This window comes from Cervus canadensis, chromosome 28, assembly GCF_019320065.1.
Source record: "Cervus canadensis isolate Bull #8, Minnesota chromosome 28, ASM1932006v1, whole genome shotgun sequence".
Lineage (NCBI taxonomy): Eukaryota > Metazoa > Chordata > Mammalia > Artiodactyla > Cervidae > Cervus > Cervus canadensis.
The window spans coordinates 36,749,722-36,776,797 of NC_057413.1; the positions used below are offsets into that span (position 1 = coordinate 36,749,722).

At 40.4% G+C, this 27,076-nt stretch overlaps 1 protein-coding gene across 3 annotated transcripts in view; it reads left to right on the top strand.

Moving 5' to 3' along the window:
* HMGCLL1 (3-hydroxymethyl-3-methylglutaryl-CoA lyase like 1) overlaps positions 1-15,550 on the top strand; it is a 189,637-nt gene extending 174,087 nt beyond the window's left edge. For all 3 annotated transcript variants that reach the window (XM_043450434.1, XM_043450435.1, XM_043450436.1), the window contains 2 exons: positions 8,641-8,766; positions 13,064-15,550. In XM_043450434.1, coding sequence (XP_043306369.1) covers positions 8,641-8,766; positions 13,064-13,165 — 228 coding nt within the window. In that variant the 3' untranslated portion in view covers positions 13,166-15,550. The remainder of the gene's footprint in view (positions 1-8,640; positions 8,767-13,063) is intronic.
* Positions 15,551-27,076: the final 11,526 nt, after the last annotated feature.

The following is a 27,076-nucleotide window of genomic DNA, read 5'->3' on the forward strand; positions in this document are numbered from 1 at the left end:
GAAGTAAGGTTGATGAGAAAATGAAAGTCTTTTTTCCTGCTTTTATTCTTTTTGAAAATTTTAATTTTATTTCATGTTGGAGAAAGTTTATTTATAGTGCTATGTTAGTTTGGCATGTACAGTAAAGCAATTCAGTTCTATGTATACATATATACATATATTCAGTTCTATGTATACACATATACATATATATGTATATACATGAAGTCTGTATATACATGTAAACGTATATCCTTTTTCAGATTCTTTTCCCTTGTAGCTTATTACAGAATACTGAGCAGAGTTCCCTGAGCTATACGGTGGGTCCTTACTGATCATCTGCTTTATATATAGTAGGATATACACATAATCCCAATCTCCTAATTTATTCCCCACCATTCTCCTTTAGTAACCACAGGTTTGTTTTCAAAGTCTGCAAGTCTGTTTCTATGTTGTAAATAAATTCATCTGCATCATTATTCTAGATCTCACATGTAAGTGGTATCGTGTGGCACTGGTCTTTCTCTTTCTGACATCACTTAGTATGATCATCGCTAGGTCCGTCCGCGTTGCTACAAATGGCCTTATTTCCTTCTTTTTGTCACTGAATAGTATTCTATTGTATATTTGCACCACATCTTCAGAAAAGGAAGTCTTCTGATTTGTCAGTGGCTGTCTTCCTAATTCACAGCTGTGCCCCTGGAGTTGTTACAGCGATTAAACGCAACCATTGTGTAACGCCTTTAGTGAAGCCCCTGTCATTGGATATGGCGCATAAACTATCAATCCTGAACTGTAAGCACACAGATATTGCAGCTTTTACAGTCTGCCTCACATGCACTGCGTGAAGCACCGACCCCCACTTGTCTTCTCTAAGCCTCAGTTTCCTCATCAGCAAAGGAGCTTGACTTCCCGCCCACTTAGCTCTGACTTTGTGGCGCTTTACCATATGTGACGCGCGTGACAAGGTGCATGTGATAAAATAAGCCTTCGGTGTTCGCTGATGGTATTGAGTATTTCTCAATCTACTGAAACTGAGAATTTCTTTACCTATTTTTCCATTTTCTTGTGCCTTCCTAGGTACACAATCTTCTTTCTGTCTCAATTTGCAGTATACGAAATGAAAGTATGAATATATTCTCTCATTATGTGTGGTGAGGCAGGGTAAAAGGAAGCATGTGGGAAAGCCTTTTCAGAGGTGAGATATGGTCTATGAAAGCATTGGTAATCCATCATGTTAGCTTACTTACCCCAATAGCAAGGCGTCATGATTTACATGCCAATGTTGGTGTATAATTTCTGTGGTTGAAAACAGTGGGCTTTATTCATGTATGCCAATGGTTATTGTCTGAGGTTTTCAAAATATGGTATGCTCACAGTACACATGAATGGCAAGTAGTTGGTACTGTAACTGAATATGGTAACTGTTTAGAGTGATGGATGGGAAGCATCTCAGGGCATGATCTGGGCTCCTTGGAAAGAATGCTGTGACCCCACTAGTGACACTGGCCTGGCTGCTGGGGGAGAAATAGCACTCACATGTGGATAATTATGATCCTCTGTTGGCAGGAATGTTAGCTGTGAGGAAGAAGTGAAGGGGAACAAATATCAGGAAAATGGGTATATTTTTAATATTTTCTCTTACATGAATATTTGTCTTTTTCCCCATGAGTAACTTAAATCCCCAAATGAATCATTTCCCTATCAGAGATATTTGGAAAATCAGACACATATGGAAGATTATACATTTTGGAAGACGATATCTTTGATTTGTCTTCTCATATTTTTCAGTTTTATTTGGAGAATAAGTTCTTACAGCACTGAGAAAAAGTCAAAGTGATATTTTCAGTTATATATCAGATATATCAGTGTGATCTGGGCATCTAGCCACTATGCGAAATTAAAAAAATTAACATTCCTCAGAGCTTATATGATATTGCAGTACAGAGTGATAATGCTCATGCTATGTCTATATAGATAATCTGCCAGTTTCCAAAGTAGCTTCTCGTATTTTGCCTTTTCCTCAGCCTGCAGTCCTGGTACCCGTCTGGGGGCTCAAGCAGATGGAGCTCACAACTCTACTCACAAGGCTTGGGATAACCTATGTCACTGGGTTAACAGCTCTGATCATGACGCTGAGGAAAGTGGGAGCCTCGGTCACCTTCATCCTTTGAGTTTTGGGTTTATTTCATTTTTAGGGAGAATTCCTGAGTTCTAGAGAGAACGGTTTCTCATTTGCTAATAGTGAACTATTTCTCAGTGACAGAGCAGATATATAGTAATTTTAATTTCTAACACTAATCTCCATGTGCTATAGGGCTGTGTATGTATCCAAGTCCCTGGTACATAGAATGTGCTCAATAAACATGCTGAAGTCAAAGGAATAATAACACAAAAACCGCATTTGATGTGTTATGCACAATTAGTAAAAGTCTCCTTATTTTAAAGTAAGAAAAATATTTATTTGCATAATATAAATCTGTTTAGTTTCATATTTGCCATTTCTGAGCTGGAACCCAGTGGCATTTCAATGCTTGACTTTCACTTGGTGGATTTTGGTGTTACATCGCCACCTTGTGGTTGTTGATCCAAAAATATTTCTTTTAAAACAAAACCCAAGTCCTTTGTTTTTGCAACATACTGGGCGGTGCAGAAAATCACCTGTGCTTGTGTGCTTATATACACACAGACACACACACACTGGGGAACTGAAAATCTGAAAGCAGTGTTTTAGGTTTGGAGACGTATGTAAAGAAATATCTAAGAATAATCTTTTAATGCAGGCTCTTGTATGATAAAACCAGCCATGCGGCACATCTACTAACAAATACATGATATTGTTGTAAATGTAATGCATTTACTATAATACTATGATTTCAACAGTAAAGTACCATATGTTTCCTCTATTTACCATAAATAACAGATGAGGAAAACAAATTTCTTCTTGCTCTGTTAAGAATTTGTTTACATTGTATTGTGTACCATTTCTAATAGGACACGGAAACAGAGATAAAGAAAACATACACAGTGGAGTCACATTTTCTTAGATGACTATGACTAGAAATTTCCAAAGCAGCTTGTTCATAAATAAAGCCATCTAACTTATTGTGTGGGTAACACTGTCCATTGAGAAGATGTTTTTTGGCGGGGGAAAGAATCACACATTTAATAGAGGTCAGAGTTGAGGGGACAGTGGGTAGGAAGTTCTGTTTTTATTTTTTAAGATTATTTGTCTGTGTCAGGCCTTAACTGCAGTGTGCAGCCTCTGTTGCGGAGTGCAGGTATGTGAGATCTTAGGTTCCCATCCCGGGCCCGGACCCACGTCCGCTGCATTGGAAGGCTGTCTTCACCACTGTACCACCGTGGAAGTCCTGAAAGTTCGAGTTTTAAATGATTGTGATTTGTTTTTGTTTTTGTTTTTTGAAGAGACTTTAAAAGGAACACCTATTTTAGTAGTCTTCTTCATAGGTAAGGTATACTTTAATAAACTCTTTAAATTAGCTGTTGAAACTTGAAATCCACATACTGCTTTTAGAATTGATTCAATTAAGTTGTGACTAATGCTCACAGAAACATCATCTGTTCCAGAGCAAATGTGATGGCAGGGAAGAAGGAAGGACCATTTTTCAGAGAGCCTTTCCCCCAGATCATGTCTGCTCTTATGAGATTATGTACACACATTAGCCTGCAGTCTCAAATCCTAGAAACACCAATTAGTTGCAAAATAATGTTGTTAATCAAGGAATTCAGCCTTAGGTTTATTTATTCCCACTCTGATTTATTTACTCTCAGTCTGTCACAGGGTACAGTTTGCAGAAGCTTTTCTTTTTCTAATTTTATATATATAATTACATTCATTGTGGGGTTATTAGAAAACAAAGATAAAAAGAATTAAAATAAAATAAATGACATGCAACTCATTGATCACCTTCTTAGCATTTTGATATTATCATCCAAATTCTTTTTGTTTAGAAAATGGGATTATGATTGCATGCACTGTTATAATGTTTTATAATCTGTTTCTTTCCCTTAACTATGCATTTACAAAGGATTTATCATTCCATTTTACAACTGTGCCTTAATTAATTTAAATTAGCCCCAATTACAGGCATTAGGATGGTTTTCTAATTTTTATCCGTATAAAATATACTTAATAAGTCTATGTGTAAGGGGATGTATTTCATGTCTGAGACATATACACTCACCCTGTACTTAATTGCTCAGTCGTGTCCGACTCTTTGCAACCCCATGGCTCCACTGTAGCCTCCAAGTCTCCTCTGTCCATGGGGCTCTCCAGGCAAGAATACTGGAGTGGGCTGCCATGCCCTCCACCAGGGGATCTTCCCAACCCAGGGATCGAACCCCAAAGCTCCCAAATTGTAGGCGGATTCTTTACCATCTGAGCCACCAGGGAAGCCCATATACATCTATTTGTTTCTATTTTTTGCCTCATTATTTACTTAGGATTTGTGAACTATTCCAGGGAAGAACTATTTTGACAGGAATGTCTAGCATGATAGATATTGGTAAATAAGAATAATTATAAGTTAGTTGCACAATAGAAAAAAAATTCTCATTCATCTTCCTACCAGTTTAAGTTTTCCTATTTACCTTCAGTTCCAACAACACTTCCTTTTTGTCATTGTTATTTATTGAAGTCTAATATACATACACTTGCTCCTTGGAAGAAAAGCTATGACCAACCTAGACAGCATATTAAAAAGCAGAGACATTACTTTGCCAACAAAGGTCCGTCTAGTCAAAGCTTGGTTTTTCCAGTAGTCATGGACGGATATGACAGTTGGACTATAAAGAAAGCTGAGCACCGAAGAATGGATGCTTTTGAACTGTGGTGTTGAAGAAGACTCTTGTGAGCCTCATGGACAGCAAGGAGATCCAACCAGTCCATTCTAAAGGAAGTCAGTCCTGAATATTCATTGGAAGGACTCATGCTGAAGCTGAAACTCCAGTACTTTGACCACCTGATGAGAAGAGCTGACTCATCTGAAAAGACTCTGATGCTGGGAAAGATTGAAGGTGGGAGGAGAAGGGGACAACAGAGGATGAGATGGTTGGATGGCATTACCAACTCGATGGACATGAGTTTGAGTAAACTCTGGGAGTTGGTGATGGACAGGGAGGCCTGGCGTGCTGCGATTCATGGGGTCGCAAAGAGTTGGACACGACTGAGCAGCTGAACTGGATACACATACGGAAAATTTTACAGATCATAAGCTCTCCTGGTAGGCTGAAGCTATCTTCCAGCTATCATGCACATATTACTTACATTCACTACTTCAGATACTTTTGGGAGTGTCCTTTCAAAAACTGATTTGTTGAAAAGTTGATCCATCATGGTTAACTCTGCTGCCTCAGGGTACAGAGCATCTTCAAAATGAAAGCTCACTCATACCCACAGCTGATAAGGGCTGAGATGGATGAGAATCTTGCCTCAGGAGTTCCCACACATAATTACTCAAGAGAATCACCAGGGGGGAGCTTTAAAGAAATACCAAAGCTGACTCACTTCCAGACAGAGATCCTGGGGAGAAGCAGCTTGTGTGTTATTTTTAAAAGGACCCCAGGTGATTATAATTGGTAGGGACTGAAAATCCCGAAACTTCTGTCTCCTTGGGTGATAGATTCATTTCAACTGAACAGATAAATTTTAACCTGTGGGTGAAGAATGTCTCTGACTGTTTGATGTACTGCTTAATCCCCAGTGATGAGCCACTGTCCTGCCATTGTGCTGTCCAACTACTGGATCACTCCACAGCTTTCACTCCTTGAGCATAAGTCCTTATACTTACTATTTTGATTCACCACAAATGTGGACTGTCCTAAATGGACCAGTACTTCAGCTGGTCAATTATTAACACCCGAACACAATTAAACTTGGAGAGAGGTCGTGGTAATGGAAGAAGAGCCATATAGACCTTCCCATGTTGCAGAGGATAGTAAGTGGAGACAGACATACAGAAGCAAACAAACTATATCTGTAAACTTGTATTAGTCACAGAGACATCCATGGCTTTTGGATATGGTTCTGCTCTTGGGAAAATTGGTAAACAACCTAGATCTCACAAGGGAAAATCTAGAAAATTTATTAAAAATGGGCAGCCCTTCAGACCATAAGGGAAAAGAATATAAAAAAGAATATGTGTGTGTGTGTATCTGAATCAGTTTATTGTACAGCAGAAATTAACACAACATTGTAAATCAACTACACTTCGATTAAAAGAATGCAGCCCCCTTAGCTTGTCAAAGAAGATGGAACGAACTGATGAGCTCCCAGTGGCCAAATCTCAACCAACATGAGTGACAAGACATACAAAGGAATATTGGAACACAACGCAAAGCACTAAATAAATACCTATGAGTCTCTACTGATGTAAACAAATGTTTGAAGAAATAAACGATTATGGCAGGATAGACAAATCTCCCATATGGCTGACTTGTAAATAATTTAGGTAGATACTATCCACTCCTAAATCTGAGCTGCACATAGTGACTTTTTTTTTTCCCCCCAAAAAGTACCACATGGAAAATGGGGCATGGGATCAAGGTGAACATCATCAGTCATAAACAATAACTGTGTAGGGCGTACCTTTGATATGATGTGTCTAGAATGGCATCTCATCTGTGTTGCCTTCCTCACAAAAGTTTAGGACTCCAGTCTAACCATGAGAAAACATAAGACAGACCTACATCAAAAGGTACTGTAAAAAACACATGACAGGTACAACTCAAAATGGTCAAGGTCAATGAGGGCAAAGAACGGTGAAAGCTGAGAGGACGCCACAGCCACAACGTCCCGAGACAAGATAACTAAATGCAGCGTGGTACCCGAATGAGTTCCCAGACCAGAAAGAAGACAATGGCTTCCAAACTAAGGAGATCTGCATCCTGTGTGGACTTTGGTTAATAATATCAGATGTGTTCGTTAGTTGTGACAAGTATACTATGATGATGTAAGATGTGAACAGTAGGGGAAATGGTATGTAATGTATGGGAATGCTTTGCACTTTCTTCCCAAATTTTCTGAAAATCTGAAATAAAAATGTTATCAAAAAAAGAAAAGGAGAAAGAAAGTGCAATTCCCCAGAACATCAGTGAGAACAACATCTGGAATCTTGTTAAAAATTCAAATTTTCAAGGCCTAGCTCAGACCTCCAGAATCAGAAACTGAGGTTGTAGCAACAATTTGTGATTCTGCTTCTGTGATTCAGAACCCCTGACCCAGCACGTTGATCAGGGCTCTGCTTCACAGTGCTTCTTGTTTTAGATGAGGCCATGGCCATTTTCTCCAATGTCCAGGAGTGAAGAATCAGGTTAGACCTCAGGTGGCTCCTGATTACCCAGCTGTCATATTGCATGGAGGGCTTCTCTGCTCACCTCTCTTCTTGAGTTATTAGAGTCTGATCTCAGGGGTTCCTTTTCAGACCCATTTGTGCTCAGGTCTTTCACAGCTTTTCCAGACCATGGAGACTCTCCGCCTCGGATCTCCCCAGACGTACAACGTGAACCAACTTCCATGTTTCCAGAGCTTACAGCCCAGAGCAGAGTGTGAATTCTCTGGAGACAGAGGTGACCTGGGACAAATTATGCGATCCCTCTGTGCTTGAGTTTCTTCATCTATGATTTGAGAATGATGGAAGAGTATCTACCTCATGGGGATTTATAGGGATTATGAATTAGCATCATATGGTATTAATACTATATCTAGCACTCCATCCTAAAGGAGATCAGTCCTGGGTGTTCATTGGAAGGACTGATGTTGTAGCTGAAACTCCAATACTTTGGCCACCTCATGCGAAGAGCTGACTCATTGGGAAAGACCCTGATGCTGGGAGGGATTGGGGGCAGGAGGAGAAGGGGACGACAGAGGATGATATGGCTGGATGGCATCACCGACTAGATGGACATGAGGTTGAGTAAACTCCAGGGGTTGGTGGTGGACAGGGAGGCCTGGCGTGCTGCGATTCATGGGGTCGCAAAGAGTCGGACACGACTGAACAACTGAACTGAACTGAACTGAGCACTTAGTGAGAACCCAGTAAACGTGAACTGGTGTAGCTGTTGATGGTGGATGTCCTACCTCTTAAATGTCTCTTCACTTCTCCCAAAACATCTAGGTTTTGTGTGCAAATTAATCAAAGCAGCCGATCAATAAACAATGGGTGAATTGAATGGATGAACTCACCCCACAAGACACAGCTTCAAACACAGAGACACCCCTGACTTGTCTTCTAAGGCATCTTGTTTTTTGGGTCAGGCTGTTGAAAATATTTCATATTGGTTATACAAGACTGTTAGAATAAAGCTCAAAATTAGATTGGAAAATACACCCTAGGTATGAATTAATCTTACTTCAAGCTTCACCCCCTGCCTTTGTTCTATTATCAATCAGAACACCGTTTCAATTTTGATCTAAGACTATTGTCATTCCTGAGATCTTTTAAGAGTTTCTGTTAGGCTGAAAGATAAGATTAGTCAGAAAAGAAGTCCACCTTGGGGACCGTTCTAGCGGCAGGTGGGTAAGTGAATAGAGTGGGACCATAATTCAGATTTTCCTTATTTGCTCTTTGGAACAGGTTAAATAGACACAACAACTTACATGCCATAAAGAGACAAGCTTGGGTGTTTGGGTTTGTTTTCCAGATGGGCATTAATGTAGTGGATTCTGCAGTATCCGGACTAGGTGGTTGCCCTTATGCAAAAGGTGCTTCTGGGAACGTAGCCACGGAGGATCTGATCTACATGCTCAATGGCCTGGGGGTCAATACGGTAAGGTAACTTAGCATATTTTAATATTCATACATTCCTTGCAGATTGAAATTGGAATGCGTCTCAGATTTGGGAAGCAACTTTGAGGTCAAGTTTTACTACACTTTTGCTCTTTCCTAAAATGCACAGTGGGAAAATACAATAAAAATTCTTGAGGGGGACTTTATAAAAGAACTTATTGCTATAGCTCAATCACCAATAATGCTACCATTTCACTTTTTTTTTTCTTTTTTTTTTACTGCTTCTTGACTTCCAAAGTACATTTTCATCCAGTATCTCATTTGATGTCACACGCTTTGTGAGTTAGAGCCTGTCTTTGCTTTTATGATATTTGTTTTTGCTGTTTTGTTTTCCTTGGAGGAAAACTGGGATCTTGGTTTTCTCACGGTGACAAGTAGGGCTTCTGGAAGAGAGCCCAGGGCCATTTTAAAATGGCCAGTGGAGGAGCAGGGTTTAATAATACTTAGCATGTGAAACATTGGCCGGCAGGAATAGTCTCTTTGCAAGTGGTATCTGAGAAAGTCACAGGCCCTATAACACACATGCTTATTAAAATGATCTACTAATCTCTAAGGCAGAATCTTTTAGGGAAAAGTATAAAAGGCAAAAGCACTGTTCACAGATGGTCAGGAATTCCACATGTTTTCTGAGATGTACAAATCACCACCTGGATTTGAGAATGGAGCTGTCCTTCTGTCTGGCCTCTCTGCTCCTCCCTTGCTCTTCTGAGAGGTGCTCCTGCCCAGCTGACTCATCTGCGCATCCTTCCCTGAGCTCTCCGTCTCTCAGCTCTGCCCCTCCCTCCTGCCTTCCCTGCCCCCGGAATGGCCTTCCTCCTCCTCCTCGGTTTCACCTGAGAGCGAGTAAACCACCCTCAAAAACACGCCTTCTGCTACTTCCCTGCTGATTCCCCGGGTCCACCTGCTGGGCTCCTCTCCTCCACATTTGGTGCCTTTCTCGGAAGCTCCCAGGAGGTTGCAGTACCATCTTCTTTCTGTGTTCAGCTCTCCCTGGAGACCGAGAGCTGGCATTACAATGTATTCATAGTTGCCTGTTGCCTAGAGACACTCAATCCTGTTCATTGAAAGACTAATATCACCTGGAACTAAATACCAGAAGCTGTTGCCTCTCTTCTCTGGTTAGGAATAGCTATTACTGAGTAGCCTGATCATTTCCATCATTTCTATTAGAGAGATATGACTGTGACAGAACCTGAAAAAAAAGTAGAAATATTTCCTCTTTTTTTCCAATTTATTTTATTGAAGTATAGTTGGCTTACAATGCTGTGTTAATTTCTACTCTACAGCCAAGTGGCTCATATATATATATATATATATATACATACACACATTCTTTACCATATTCTTTTCCAATATGGTTTATCACAGGATATTGAATATAGTTCCAAGCAGGACCTTGTTTATCCATTCTGTATATAATAGTTTTCATCTCCTAATCCTAAACTCTCAAGCAATAGAAATCCTTTCTTGAAGATTTATATAACTTGGTTGAACTCAGTTGATGCTTCCCATGAGTCAGGCTGTCTGGGTCCAACTGCACATAAGCCATGTTTCCATTTCCAAGAATTTCCCAATTTAAGTTGTTATGTTGGGTAGCAACCAACAAACCAAGGCTCTCTGTGGAACCTGTATCACTGGCTCCCACGCCTACGCAATTAGCAAGAGTCACTGATGCGACTTCTAAACTGTTTTGGTTGCCTGTCCCTTCCTTCCTACCCTGGCTGTAACTACATCAGCAAAAGTCCTCGTATCTTCCGGGGATGTTCATCCTCTATCCTGGTCTGCGGGACTTCCCAGGTGGGGCTAGTGGCGAAGAACCGGCCTGCCAATGCAGGAGACATAAGAGATAAGGGTTCGACCCCCTGGGTAGGGACGATCCCCTTAAGAAGTACACGGCAACCGACTCCAGTGTTCTTGCCTAGAGAAGCCCATGGACAGAGGAGCCTGGCAGGCTATAGTTCATAGGGTCACAAAGAGTCAGACACGCCTGAAGCGGCTTGGCACATACTGGTCTGCTGACTTCAGACTGCCTTCAAATTCATCCTCCATGCTGCCGTGGAAGATTTCATCTAAGATACAAATATGAATATGCCTTGCTTCTGCTTGGGCATGCATCAGTGGATTCCCATTTCCTGAAAAGCAGGGCTGTATTTTGTCACACTCTGTGGCCTTTTTTTTTCCCTTTTCCAGTCCTTCTGCCCGTTCCTTTCCACGCATCCCATGATATGTTTCAGATGTCTGCACAGACGGTGCCTCATGCCTCCTCCTTCCTCTCAAGGACTCATACTCTCTGTACAAGCCTCGGGTCAGGATTTACCCTTCCTGGAACTCTTCCCAGACACACTGCTCTTCGTTCATTCCCATTTCCTTTTCCTCAGTGGGTTGACCACCCTGCAGCTCTGCCCTCGTGGTCATCTGGATATCTCAGTGACTTTAGCTGCAGTGCAGGCTTTCCTGTTTAGGGTTCCACATTGCCTGCTTGACCACAGGCACTCTAAAGACAGAAACTGTATTCTATGTGAAGTTCTTGAAACTTCATAATGTATCATAGTACATTAACATATTTAAGCACCTGGTTTAAACGCTGAAATGATTTAAGAGTAAATGCCACATTATTTCATAAAGGTATCTTTTCATTGGGCTTCCAGGGTGGCTCAATGGTAAAGAATCTGCTTGCCAATCCAGGAGAAGCAGGTTTGATCCCTGGATTGGGAGTATCCCTTAGAGAAGGAAATGGCGACTCACTCTAGTATTGTTGCTTGGAAAACCCCTGGGCAGAGGACCCCGACAGAGTATAGCCCAGGGGATGGCAAAAGAGTCGGACACGACTTAGTGATGAAAAACAAACAAAAATAATCTGTTCTTTAAGTAAATTGGTTAGAGAAAGGCCAAAACAAAATTACTCTGTGCTGTGATACCAACCAATCCCACTGCGTAATTGCTATAAATGAAATTACTGAAAAGCAAAGAACTTTGATGACTAAAATCTTCTTGTGATCTTTTGTTAGATGTAATTCAGAAATGACAGACATATGTAACTTATTACTTACAAAATTTGCATATCACTGTATTAAGAATGTGAAACCAAACTATGCCTAAAGGACTTTCCACCCAAAACCATTACAAAACCGAAAACAAGTGTTAGTGTCCTAAAAACAACTTCACAATAAAAAGAAACATGAAAATTATTTACATGTCATTTTACAAATTACTTTTTGGTGATTCTTAAGCAGACGTAAACTGCAAAGAAAACAGAGCTGTGAAAGTTTGTGGAGAGAAGTAACTAGCTGTATTAGAGTTATAATCTCTTTATGATCCCTGGTATGAAAAGCGCCTGTGAGTATTTATGCTTGTTCGTTTTAAGAAAACATCGAACTTACATAAATTTTAAAAACTACTGCTTAATAACAAGGGAGCTTGAGTCAGTTCAGTTTTAAGTCCATGTTGTTTCTAGTCCATGTTGAGGCAAGACATAGGAGCTTACAAAATGCTCCGTGGGGGCAAATCTCTGGTTAATCTGCCTAACGCTCTGTCCCCCCAGTCCCCGCCAGTGATAGCTCGGTGCAGGCTGGAAACCTTGGTGGTGATCCTTGGCTCCGCCAAGCCCAAGATGAGGAGCCTGCGCTGAACTTGGCCTTCATACCCAACTGCCGATCTGTCATCCACGGATTTACCAAAGCCTTTGTTGATCCTATTTATGCTTCCAGTCAGTACAACCTCTCAGGCAAACAAGTTCCAGATGTGGACTAAATACTACTTCATTTTATTAAACTACCTCCTTCAGTTTCATGCCAGCAATAGTGTTTCTGGATGTAGTTAAAAATTATACATACATTCATCATTCCTATGTTTCTTACAGCTTTATCAGGTTTGTTTGTTTATATACTAAGATATACTATGAGATTCCCCTGCCAAAGCCTTATCTATAAACTGCTCCAAAGCATTATCATTTTAATTGCCCTTCACTGATATTTGTTCATTCTTTCTGATTCTACTGTTGTCCTTCATAGAGTTTAGGTACCAGCGTAATTACACTGGATTATTCAGGTGTGGTTAGCCTAGGCTCAGATTCAAGATATGTTTTAATAAAGCAAAAAATTTTAAATCTACATAATTTATGGAGACAAATGTTGTCCCCCAATCAATAACGAACATTTGTTTGATGATTTTAAATGGTTAAGTAACTACTAATATAATTAAAAGAAGTCTGTTTTGTCTTCTTTCTTCCTACCCCTCCACCCCCCTCCTACCTGGCCCCGTCATTTCTGCCTCACCAGGGTGTGAATCTTTACAAAGTGATGGAAGCTGGTGACTTCATCTGCAAAGCTGTGAATAAAACTACAAACTCTAAAGTAGCACAAGCCTCATTCAGTGCTTGACTTGAATAACTTGGTGACTTGAGTTTGAGAGGCTCCATTTCAGCTACAGATATGCGTCTGAAAATCATTACTGTCAGCTCGTTCTGAAATGTGGAGTAATAGACAAAAGTGGGGGAAAAAAAAAAGAGAGAGAGACTTGGAAAAAGGGCATCACTGGATGGATTATGAAGTGGACGGGAAGATATGCCGGTCATCAGGTAAATTGCAAACCAAGGCTAAATAATAAAATTTGCAGACGTCCTTTGAACTTGTAGAAAAGTCTACTCTTCTGCTCTTACAGAAATAACTTTTTAATTTAGTCGACGTGAAAATTGACTTCAGATTTCCCTAAGTATCAAATACTGTGTTAATACTTAATCAAGCTGGCTTAGCACAGCGTACATTTCGTCAGTAGTTTATGAGTCCCCGTGTGCTGTGTGCAGTGTGTGGTCTCCGTATTACACATTATATGCCTCTGGATCTCAACTTTGCATTTGCCAAGTCAGTTAAATTATGGACCAAGCGCCAAATCTCCATCTGACCCCACATAATTTTTAGCAATAGAACTTTTATATCTCAAGTATGCTAACATCTGTTAACTATTTCAGTGACTTTATCTTGTTCCAAGAGGCTGTGGTCAATGGCCAGATGCCACATCCTGGAAACATATTACCTCTTGTGTTTGTCACATGCATCCAGTTTGCCATGCTTTCCCTTTCATCAGTTGTAGTAAAAACCAGCGGAGTGTTGCTCCGCTATTGAGAAACAAAAGGTACAACTTTCACCCCAATGTCTAAGTTGCAGTGATGAGAATACAGAGATACGTGTACCATAATCCACTTTTATCATTTTCAGCTCACTTCCAAGTTGTCCAAGCAATGTCACCATGATGCGAAGAATATTAATGCAGTTATTAATTTGTGAAAACAGACCTTTTCCATTGATTCAGGGTAGTTTGATTAAATCACATCTGTTTGGGAGGATTGACATTTTATGGTTATTTTTAATGTTGAAGTGGCTGAAATTTTATCTTTTATAATAACATTGCCAGGAATAGCAAATATATATCCAAGTTGAGAAGAGGCACAGGAGGGCTGTGTTAAGAAAAATTTACTTCTATTACCTATGCAAATCATATGGGGGCAGTATTATTCCATGTGGATCTAAATTGTCAGTATTTTTATTAATATTTATGTAGACTTTCCAATGATACTGGGTGATCTTATCTTTGAATACATTTGAATAGAACTTGAGATATGAAAGTGAGCATTGTGGGCTTTCCATTAAATATTCATCAAAAGCACAGGAATAAAAAGAAATTCAAGAAAATAAGAGAATTGCTGATTACTACTGTTTTAACTTTAAGGATACATAATTACAATACAAGGATTACAAAGGAAACATATTGGAAATTGACAGAAACTAAGTTTCCATGGAGGAGGCTAAAGCTTAGGTTGTGATGGGTGACATAGCAGGAGGTTGTCATCAGAACTAAGTGACCCTCTGCACTTGGGTTAGTGCTGGCGCATGGGAAATGCAGAGAGCAAACAGAATTGCATCTCTTTATGGATCTGTTACATTGTCTCTCTCCAGGAAGAGCTTGGTGCTGCACGTGGGGGCAGGAATGTACACCTCCCGTGCACAGCGGGATACCTCCCTTCCCATCTTCTGAGGAGACTGACTTTTCCTCTCTCTTATGCAACTGTGCAGTTCTTAGTTTTGTGATATTTGGGAAGAGCATCAGTTTATGCAGACTGCTTATAGAAACAGTGAAGGGCCAAACTTGGCTGTTTAGAAATGAAAACCACCATGGACTCTTCAAAAGGCAGAGCAAGTCGTCAGAACCCCAGGTGCAGCCTAGCACACACATGCATCGCATATACAGCGGTCCACCTATTCATGTCCCGGAGCCCCTTGGAGATTCCTAATCACGACACCACAGGAGAAGTTTGTCCTTTAGGTGTTTGTTATCCTTTCTTCACCAAAACCATCTAAACCCTTCTCTTAACTTAAGGAGAGTTTCTTTTCTGGTTTTGAGGGGGTGGGGATCACATAATCAAATAAAACGGCCTGAATTCCAGAGGCAGAATCCCCCCCCCAAAGCTATATTTCCACTAACTAGGAAAGTTTGGAATCACTGAAGGACCTACCCAAACAACCTACCCACACATAAACCCACACCAGGGTTAGCCCTGGGGAAAGGCTTAGGAATGGCAAAGCAATTATGAAGTACATTTAGAAGTAACCTTTTATGACATCTGCCCTTTAAGACTACTGTTTTCTAAGTTCTGGATTCATGAAATTCATAAAGCGAAGAAAAGGAAACTTGCTGAGAAAGTTGAGATTGCCCTTTTATACTGTTTCTTCTGATCACTATAACATTTAATAAATACCCCTTTAGCTGCACTTCTATGGTTATTCATTTCTATATGTGTGCATGAACTTTAGACATGTAACAGGATACTTAGCATTGAATACATAAGCCACCAATATTCCTATCACAGCCGTAAAGGAGAGATAAAATAAAGCTGGGACCCCTCCAGAAATCTACATTAAATAGGCATATGAAAAACTGCCGTGAATACTCATAATCATCTGCAAAGTGCTTTTTGGACCAGAAGATAGAAGTTTTATGCTTGCGTGGGGCAGGTCTAAGAGTTAAAAGGATAGTTTTGGAGGTATAGAGCTAGGGAAGAATGGGTAAGCTAGGGAGGAAGGGAGAGAGGAGGGGAACAGAATGGAGTGAGGGAAGAGGGTGAGAAGAGAGGGAGGGAGAGAAAGAGAGGGTTGAGAAACTACTTGCCCTGCCTTTGGGCAGCTCCAGTGGCAGTCACCTCCTGCTCTGGTAGAAGCATCAACTAGTCTGCTTTAAACTGCAGACAATAGAAAACCAACTCATTGGAAAAGACCCCGATAATGGGAAAGATTGAGGGCAGGAGAACGGACTGACAGAGGATGAGATCGTTGGGTGGCATCATCAACACAATGGATGTGAGTTTGACCAAACTCTGGGAGATAGTGAAGAACAGGGAAGCCTGGCATGCTGCAGTCCATGGGGTCACAAAGAGTTGGACATGACCTAGCAACTGAAAAACAAGAACTGCAATAGAAGACTTGAACTCCACAGGCTTAATCTCAAATATCTCAGAATTACTGCTTTCCCACCATCATTTAGCTTGGAGACGCAATTATGTTGCAAGATAAGAGTTTCTGCCCATTTCCCTGTTGACACCTTCAGGCTCCTCTTCCTCTAAGTTGCAAAGTAGTAGTAGCATTTTTGAGTCACACCATCCCCATAGGACTCAGCCTCTGCTGAGGGCTTTTGCTTCTGGAATGCCTGTTTTTAATCAATGAAGGGCATTTCCCCCATCCCACCCCAAACTTTCTCTCCTGTTTCACTGGGCAGAACATCATCACGTGCCCATCCCTTAGCTCCTTACTTACTTACATGAGGAGTAGACCGTGAGGATAGACCAGCCAAGGTCATGGGTGACCTAGAGTGGGTCTGTGCAGTGGTTCAGAAGATGACCCCATAGTAGCAGTGTCCTGGTGAGAAAGGGTAGGAGAATGGAAGGCAGAAGACCTAATACCTCTGAAGAAGGACCCATATCCAAGTTCTCGGAGACAGGAGGAAAGGATGGAAATAGCAAAAGCTTCGAATGTGCGAAGGGTAGGTTTTAAGGGGAAAGCTGTCCATCATGCTAATTGGTCTCTACATGTTTTTTTTTTTTTTCAGGAAAGTAGGAAGTGAGGTCTGCGAGCATTACAAGTAAGGGTGGAGTGAAGGCTTGAGAAGAATAGTAATCTGTGAAACCCACCCAAATTGGTATTAGAGGTTCACATACTCTAAAAAAAATGGTACAGATGAATTTATTTACAAAACAGACACAGACACAGAGAACAAACCTGTGGTTCCCAGAGGGGAAACTGGAGTGGGGGGAAGGATAAACTAAGAGTTTGGGATTTGCAGATGTACACTACCACATATGAAATAAACAGCAACGATTTACTGCATAGTCCAGGGAACTATACAGTGTTCTTTCCCATTATAGGTTACTGTTCAGTGTCTGGTAGTAACCTATAAGGGGAAAGACTAGAATAAAAAGAATATAGATATATACATAAAACTGAATCAGTTTGCTGTACACTGAAACTGCAATATTGTAAATCAGCTATACTTCAGGTACAACCAAAGAAGTCAGCTTACTTTATAACAGTTTCCAGGGGCGCTTGTGTGCTGAGTCTCAGGCCGCTTCTCGGTCCTCTACCTTTATGGCTCTGCGTTCCATGCACTTCCCCCTCTTTGAAGTGCTTCTTGATTTCTGGGGTCCTGCTCTCTTCTGGGGCCTACTATATCCTTGATCCCAGGTCCTAGCACATCTGTCATTGTTTGGTCTGTTCCTTCTCTCTGTTGTGTCTAACTTGAGACTTACAAATGCAAAACTGCTCACAACTCCTGTCCTTGTCCAAATGCCTTCCATGGCCAGCAGGGTTATCATTGCCTGGGTTTTTTTGGGAAACGCAGCCTATGGGGCTCCACTCCAGACCAACTGCATCACCATCTGCCTTAAAATTTTTTAACTTGATATGTATTTTCATTTTTATTCAGTTCATGACCTTTCCTTTCTGTCTTTCTTTTTTTTTTTTTTTTTTTTTTGGTTATGAGGCATATGGGATCTTAGTTGCCTGACCAGAGATCAAATATGCAACCCCTGAAGTAGAAGCATGGAGTCTCAACCACTGGACTTCCAGGGAAGTCCCATCATCTGCATTTTTAACAAGATCTTTACAGGACTCATATGCTTGTTAAAATTTGAGAAACACCTGCCAGTTTAACACTTCCTCCTGGGCATCTAATGGGCATCAAAAGCTTCATGTATTCAAAGTACCTTGTAGCACTTGCCTCTGTGTGTTGTGTCCTAGCCTGTTGTCTTTTCTCTGCTCCTGGAACAAGTTAGCCTGGGGCCTATTGCGCAGGTCCTTTACCTGGCTATTCTCTCTGCCAGTCTTTCCCGTTTGCAACTTCTGGGCATTCAGGTACCAACAGCATAAATATCACCTCCTTAGTGAGTTTCCCCAGACAACTCAGTCTAAAGTAAGGCCTCAGATACTCTTCTGTGACATCAACATGTTGCATTTTCCTTTTCATTATATAATATTTAAGTTGTATTTATTTAGTTTATTTCTTTGCTCAACAGAATGCATCTTCCAAGAGAGCAGGGGATTTTCTGTGTTCAGCATTCATATTTTCTTATGGTTTGGTGTGATAGCTATCTAATACATGGTGGTTAGGAGGAAAAATAAAAATGAGTTCATTTCAAGCAAGAAGAAGGGAAGTATGCAACACAAATATCACATTTCCTGCCACCTTCCTTCCCTTGACTCTTGTTTCTCAGCAAGATCCAACTGAACAGGCTCATCATGATTTCTCCAGGATACTTGGATTGGAGACAGATTTCACCAGTTTCCTATATGTGATATCCCTCAAGCTTATTATAAGAGCAAATTAAACTGAGTACTAGGGACTGCTATAATGAAAGATTAAAAATAACACATCAGTTGTGGGAAAGAGACCCTGACCCATTGTTCAGCCCTTGGAGAGAGGGGGTATCCTGGACTTATTGCCCATCCATCTGTCATGAGTTGTCCTTGACATCATCTGATCTATTACTCGGCAGCTATGAAACCTCAGTGAACTTACCAATCCCTTTAAACCTTACTTCACACCTCGCTTCCTTTATGTATAAAACTTGCATGATAATGGTCCTTATTTAGACAACTGTTGGAAGGGCTTCATGAAATAATGCTTATAAGTGTTTGGCAAAGTGCCAGAAAGTGGTCAATAAACGTTGACTATCATCTTTTTTATTGCCCCTTTCTATGGCACTGCCCTGGAGTGGGACTCCTTCTCCCTTAGGAGTGGTTCAGCTCCCAGGAAGACTCTCATAAAAGGTCATCCTGTATTCTGTTCCATGTAAAGGTGCATTGTCTTAAAGGGCTCATTGTGATCCTGAAAGAGATAACTCACCATTAAACCCCATAAATATGTAATCTTAAATTGGCACCAAAGCCTCATGCTTGGCTTATTACACTGCATCATTGAACTATGCTTCTGAGCTGACTTTTCTATATTTCACAGGACTGTAATTCCCATAGGAACTTACTGTGAGCCTTTTACTGAGTAACCCCATCTAAAGAACATCATAACAGCCTTACTCTCCAGATCCTGTATCACCAAAAGTCAGAAATTTCATGAATATTAGGCACTTATTCCTACTCTTTTTGTGATTGCATGAGTGGATTGCTCCCTACTGCCACATTGGAGTGTTTTCTTGGTGGGTTATCAAGTTAGGCAGACTTCTCTTTTCTTCTTGTTCTACAGAATGTGCTTCCATTATGAAGCCGTGAGCTTCTTGAAGACGACTATTCTTTTGTTCTATGAGAGCCACCCATCCCCTGACCTGAGCCATAGTATTAAGTTTGTGTGGCTTAGGGAAGGGCTGATCCACTTCTAGGAATTGAGTGGTAATATCACAAAAATTCTGGTAACTGCTTCATCTGAAATTTCTACCACTGGCTTTTTAAGGTCATTGGTAAAGTAGACAAACCACATGCAGTAGGTAACTGGACCATTATCCTGGGTTGTTGAATCTTGAAGAGCTGTCTCTCAATCAAAAGTTTTCACAGTGGCCCCTCTATCTACTCATGATGCTAATGTATTGGATTGTTGGACAGATATTCTGGAAGCTTTCTGAGAAGCCAGAGGCATCACAAAGAAGAGAAACACTAGCTGCCTTGCTTTTCCCCCCAGGAACTTCATCCAGATGTAATTGGATCATCTGGGAGTCAACTGACTAAATTCATATTCTGAATGTATGTGTGTTCCAATGAAGTTCGAATGCAAGTGCCTGGTTCCTTCTTTTTCTTTGTTTCTCTGTTTGTCTGTTTCTCTCCCTCTTTCTTTCTTCCTTCCCGCCCCTCTTTCTTTCCTTCCCATTTTCTTTCTCTCTTCCTTCCTCCTTCCCTTCCTTCCTTTGTCTCTCTCTTGATTTTTGAAAATAGTTTATTTAGAAATATTTCCATTATTTTATTTATTTTTGTTAAAAATAATGTATGTCCCCATAAACGCCCTGTCTTCTCACTCTAACACAGCATGTTACTTAGTTTAAAAGTCTTCCAGCAAGAACCCCAGTAGTTTTCTTTTTAAAATTCATTTGCTAAGAATTTAAAAATCCAATTTCTTTTGGTGAGCTTGCAAGAACAACTGATTTACATATATATGTGCACACATATACACGTGGCAGCCACAGATTAATGCATTTCATTAAAACCTTTTTTATGGAATTAGTGGATGAGATTACAACCTTAGTCATGGTTTTGTAAGTTTAGTCCCAGGCGCATTTATATTTCAAATCACATATCTTTCATAGCTTGCTTTCTTTTCTTTCAGCTTCAAAGTGTATTCTGTTCCATGTAAAGGGTGCATTGTACAATGAGACAGTTTGATGCACTGATATAGTACAAAATGATTACCACCATAGTGTTAGTTAACAGGTCCACCATGTCACAGAATGAACCATTACCTTTTGTGATGAAAACATTTCCAATCTGCTCTCTTAGAAGATTCAAACATATAATACATTATCATTAACCATAATCACCATAATAGAATGGTGGTTAACAGGGGCTGAGGATAGTGCAAAAGGGGAGATGTTGGTCAGAGTCCAAGCTTCCAGGTATAAAATGAATACATGCTGGGGACCTTACAGCAGCTCTGAGTTTTTACATTTGTACAAAGGGAAAAAAATGTTATCTGTGGAGTTCTCTTTGAAAACACAGTATGTCTTAAGTTTATCAACTCAAGATCTTCGCAGACGTTGATCTGCGCTCAGGGGCGCTCAGGCTAGAATAGTGGGCAGTGAGAAAGGAGGGAGAATGATGTGGTGACACATGTTAGGAGCGTGAGTGGGGACGGATGTGTTCTGCAAGGAGTCTGTGCACACAGAAAGCATGGTGTGCAGCGCACTGCTAGGCTTTCAGTCTGCTTCTGCCTCCTGGCCTTACACCGTTCTGGTGACTGCAGGCTCTTCCCTGGACCCACGGCATTCTGCAGAAGTGTCTCCCATTACTACACATTATGTGCAGGCAAGGTTGTCCTCCAGATTTGTAGTTTGGGAAAGTCATGCATTGGTGTCAATGATATTATAATTTCAAAGCTGGAATAACATTGAATCTCTTCCATATTAAAAAACTAAATTTTGTTGTTGTTGTTTTTGTTTTTTCATTTATTTTTATTAGTTGGAGGCTAATTACTTTACAATATTGTAGTGGTTTTTGTCATACATTGACATGAATCAGCCATGGATTTACATCACATTCAGTTTTTATATTATGCTATTCCCTAGCACAGTAAAGCTCAAGGCCATTCACCTCTTCCTTCCACAAGCCATTTTCAGACCTGCTTGAATATCTTTCTTGATCCTCTCAGAAAGACCCTCTATGTGAAAGTATAATATGTAGGAATTCAGCTGGGCAGAGGAAAGTGAAAGTGAAAGTTGTTTAGTCATGTCCAACTCTCTGTGACCCCATGGACTGTGAATTCTCCAGGCCAGAATTCTGGAGTGGGTAGCCGTTCCATCCTCCAGGGGATCTTCCCAACCCAGGGATCAAGTTGCAGGTGGATTCTGTACCAGCTGAGTCACAAGGGAAGTCCAAGAATACTGGAGTAGTGGGTAGCCTATCCCTTCTCCAGCAGAACTTCCCGACCTAGGAATTGAACCAGTGTCTCCTCATTGCAGGCAGATTCTTTATCAACTGAGCCATCAGGGAAGCCCAGTTGGGCAGATACTTGGGAGTTATGTTTAGAGCCTCCAACTTATACACAGAGGTGCTCAGTAATAAGACGTAGTAGTCACTCTTTGCATCTGTGTATTTATTTGGCAAAAAGAAGGCAGAGATTTAAAAAGAACTAGGTTGCTTAACAGGAATTAATTTTACCATGTGATATGTCATTATTCCAATAAAGGTTCCTTAAACAATACTCAATTCCTTAGGTCTTAATAAAAATATGTATTAAAAAAAGAGAAGAGATATCTTCCCTCCTCCATATTGTCTGCCTGTTAAGGAATATTTGGAATGAGAATCATATTTTTTTTTAATTTAATTACCTTGATGTTCTTATAATGTGAGAATTATTGCCTATCACTTGATCTTCTCCTGGAAGCAAGGGGCTGAAGTAACTAATGCAAGAGAAAATGGTTGTCTCTCTGGATCTGGATATTGTGTCTGTGAATCAGAGGGTAAAATGGTAAGATCTGTCCCAGGAAACAAATAGGGTACAGTAACAATGTAGAGGGCTTTCCAGGTGGCACTAGTGGTAAAGAACCTGCCTGCCAGTGCAGGATACATGAGAGGCAGGTTCAGTCCCTGGGTCAGGAGTCCCCTGGAGAAGGGAATGGCTGCCAACTCCAGGATTCTTGCCTGGAGAATCCCATGGACAGAGCAGCCTGGTGGGCTAGTCCATGGGGTTGCAAAGAGTCAGACACAACTGAAGTGACTTAGCAGCAGCAGCAGCATGAAGGTTAAATGATGAAAATTCAACATGACTTTGTTGCTGTCCTGCTTTGCAGTGGATGATGAACTAAATACAGAAGAATCTGAAAGACTATGCTTGGAGAACAGCAAGAAAAAAAATTATATTTAGCATTTACTTGACTCTAAGGAACGTTTAGTAGACTTCACGTTATGCAGAGTTCACCCTAGGAGATTAAGAACAGTTGAATCACCTGACACAAACTGAATTTATGTATTTGAGAAGAAGAACTTCTATCAGCCCTGGTTTACATAGCCTTAAGTTAAAGTTCTGTGCCTTGTTTTCTAGAAACATCACTTAGAGAAATGAAATATGTCTTTAAATGTCTCTGTGACCCTCAAAGCACCTTAAACAGTGTCCATAAACTGCTGTTGTTAAGTTCTTTATTTATATGATGTTATTTTTGTCAGCATGTAGGCCTTTTTCAGGAATACTGGTCTTATTCTGGACAATGAGCTGTATTAGAGGTTTTCAAATCTACAGTCCTTTGTAGAATCATGTCAAGGTGAACCAATACCAAGTGCTGAGAATGGAATTAATAAGAGTTTTATTGATTCAAGGTGCTTTGCACCAGCTGTCAGACACAGACCAGAGTCCTTAGCTATTCTTCACTCTGAATTCATAAAGAATAGCATCCCCATGGGACAATTTTAATTGGAAGCATATTTTTCCTCCATAAGGCAAACTCAGGGTCACAACAGGTAACCTGAAAGATTGTTCCACCATATGTTATTCCCAGAAAATATATTCCCCCAAATATCATGATACACAAGGGGCGAAGATTACATAAGTCTTAAGATAAACTTCCCATCAAGTCAGTTTACCATAGACTGAATGGTTGGGTTACAAATGAAGGCAAGGAGCAATTTAGACTCTGGTCTACATTAGGACAATGAAAATTATGTTATCCACCTGTTTGAGTGCCTGTTCCTTTTATGCTAAACTTCATAGTATGTGTGCTTCAAGATATTCAAGGATGGACATAATATATGGTTATATATTCTGGAAACCAGAAAAGGTAAGGTTTTTTTATTATAGTAAACTTAAATTTATAGTCCTATTTATTTTCTGAGACTTTAAAAGAAGTCTATTAGTAACACAATTTTAGTTCTCATAAGACGTAGAAGAAATTTTAACAAAAGTTGTTTTTCTACATTAATGTTTACTTGTAAGTACATGTGAAGTCATTTTTGAATGCTGATGTATAATCTATTAAGTACTAAATATAATTCTTTTTAAATTTCATGAGGAAATCTGTTTAAATTTTAAGCCTTCGAAAATAGTCAGATTCAAGATATAGGTTTTTATTTCTGATAAAAAATGTTTCCAAATCCCCCCTATATAATTGCCTGGGCATGAATAGATATCATCAAGACTCCAAATGCCTACATTCTATTATATACTATGAATTAATTATAATAGATCTTAGTTTGGGAAGCTGTTAACAAAGTACCATAGACTAAGTGATGTATAAGGAACAGAAATTTATTTCTCACAGGTCTGTAGACTGAAAGTGTGAGATGTGAGCACTGGTGCATTGGATTCTAGTGGAAAACCCCCAGGCTTCTTGCCCTGTCCTCCCATTGTTCAGTTGCCAAGTCATGTCCGACTGTCTGAGACCCCGTGGACTGCAGCACTCCAGGCTTCCCTGTCCTTCACTATCTCCCTGCCTCTGTTCAAACTCATGTCCATTGGGTCAGTGATGCCAATTAACCATAATCCTCTGTCATCCCCTTCTCCTCTTGCCCTCAATCTTCCCCAGCATCAGAGTCTTTTCCAGTGAATCAGCTCTTCACATCAGGTGGCCAAAGTATTGGAGCTTCAGCTTCAGCGTCAGTCCTTCCAATGAATAGTCATGGTTGATATCCTTTAGGATTGACTGGTTGGATCTCCTTGCAGTCCAAGGGACTCTCAAGATGCTTCTCCAGCACCAAAGCCCAAGCTATGGATCTCTCGGATCTCTTTTATAAGGATACTAATCACACATAAGGACTCTACTCTCATGACCTAAATTACCTCCCAAAGGCACTCCCCCAAATACCACCACATCGGAGGTTAGGGTTCCAGCATATGCCTCTTGGGGAGATACAACCAGTCTGTCGATAGTAAAGTTGAAGTGAATATATCTGCTGTTGTTTTCCTGTTGAATTCAGGATACTATGTAAAGAAATATAAAGGGATATGCTGCCAAAATGTTTTAATGCTGCCATGACTGATATTCATTATTATTTAGTCTAGATCACCCCACTTGACTTTCAGCCCTTGGCTGTTGCATCCAAGTCCACTGCAAGAACTGGTGTAAAATAGTCTCAATGTTTCTTGAATTAGAAGTGCCTTCATATACTCTCAAGAGGTCTTAAGAAATCACAGTGGATACAAATGAACTTATTTACAAAACAGAATCACATACTTAGAGAGTGAATTTATGGTTATTACCGGGGGGAAGGGATAGTCAGAGTCTGGGATGGACATGTACACACTGCTGTATCTAAGATGGATGATCAGCAAGGTCCTACTGTATAGCACGGGCTTCCCTGGTGGTTCAGATGGTAAAGAAGCTGCCTGCAAGGAAGGAGACCAGGGTTTGGTCCCTGGGTCGGGACGATCCCCTGGAGAAGGGAATGGCAACCCATTCCAGTATTCTTGCCTGGAGAATTCCAAGGAGAGAGGAGCCTGGTGCGCTATAGTGGATAGGGTCACAAAGAGTTGGACACAACTGAGCAACTGGCACTTTTTACTTTATAGCACAGGGAACTCTGCTCAAAGTTATGTGGCAGCCTGGATGGGAGAGGAGTTTGGAGGAGAATCAATACATATGTATGCATGTTTGAGTCCCTTTGCCATCCATCTGAAAATATCACAACATTGTTAATTGGCTGTACTCCAATATAAAATAAAAAAAAATTTAGAAGAAGAAATCATAGTGGAGAGTTACAATGGGAAAGCAAGAATAATTTTGTATGCAAAAAGAAATAGCTTCCAGAAAACCATAAGGCTACCTATTCAACAAACCAAGAAGGGTTTTAAGGTGGGAAAGCATAGTAGTTAGTTATTAGTTCATTAGGAGGCCCATGATTTAATCCAATTATCACGGTGCTAGGTTTTATTTCATATATGAAAGATGACATCTCAAAAGATACAAAGAGAATGAACAGGTTTCACCTTGATTCTCCCTTTGGTTTTCATACATATAACTTATCTTTGGGTACATAATTTTTATATTTTGAGAATCTAGTTGGACCTTTTTCAGCTACCCCAGTAGACCCCTCATTTTATTGGTTTTCTGGACACCTATTGATAAGTGCTCCCAGGCTGCAGGCTGATTAGCTACCAAAGACAGAAGACTGTTAGTTCATCTGTTGCAGATCATCAACTGGCTGTTGGTTCCCCAAACAAGGTTGGAGGAAACTGTGTTACAGTTAAGTTGGATTTTCTTAACATCGGGGTGATAATATGGATCATTTAGCTCCTTATAGGCTTTTTATGGGCTTCCCTGGTGGATCAGTGGTAAAGAATCTGCCTGCAATGCAGGAGACCCAGGTTCAATGTCTGGGTCGGGAAGAGCCCCTGGAGGAGGGCATGGCAACCCACTCCAAAACTCTAGCCTGGAGAATCCCATGGACAGAGGAGCCTGGCCGGCTATGGTCCCTAAGGGTCGCACAGTGTTGGACATGACTGAGCATGCGTGCACACACATCCTGGATGGAAGTTTTAAGAGCCAACATGTACTTTGTCATAATCTCTAATTTACCTCTGGTAATAGTTCCGAGAAAAGTGGCTTTGTCAGCCTGAATCTCTGTGTGAAGTCAACAGCAAATTCAGAGCTTCCTGACAGCTCATAGTAATGAGCTTTCAGTGTGAGCAAGAAATAACCCTTTGTCATTATAATCCACTAACATATCATGATTGCTTGTTACTGTAGGATAACCCAGCCTTTCCTGTTTGAGACACTTATTACACAGAGTATTATTACAATAAGATAGATAACAAGGCAAATTCAAATGTACAATAGAAAATAAAAATATAATAGGAGTCTGTACAGAGGGAATCTTTCTAATTGTTAGGTGCAAAGGAAACTCTGACTTTCTAGCAGCTGTATCATAAAGCAAATATATTTAGATATTGGTTTCAGTGTCCATTATATAAACATACATCAGTTCCTCAGTGGAATCAAATGATTTCTAGTCATTTCTAGTCAGAAATCTCAAATATGCCTCATGGATTTTAACAAAAAGGATTACATTTGACCAACAAATTAAATCCAGTGTGGGAAAACTGTGTGATTTGGGGTCTTCTCTGATTGACTTCTGATGAAGATAACTATAATGACCTATAAAATT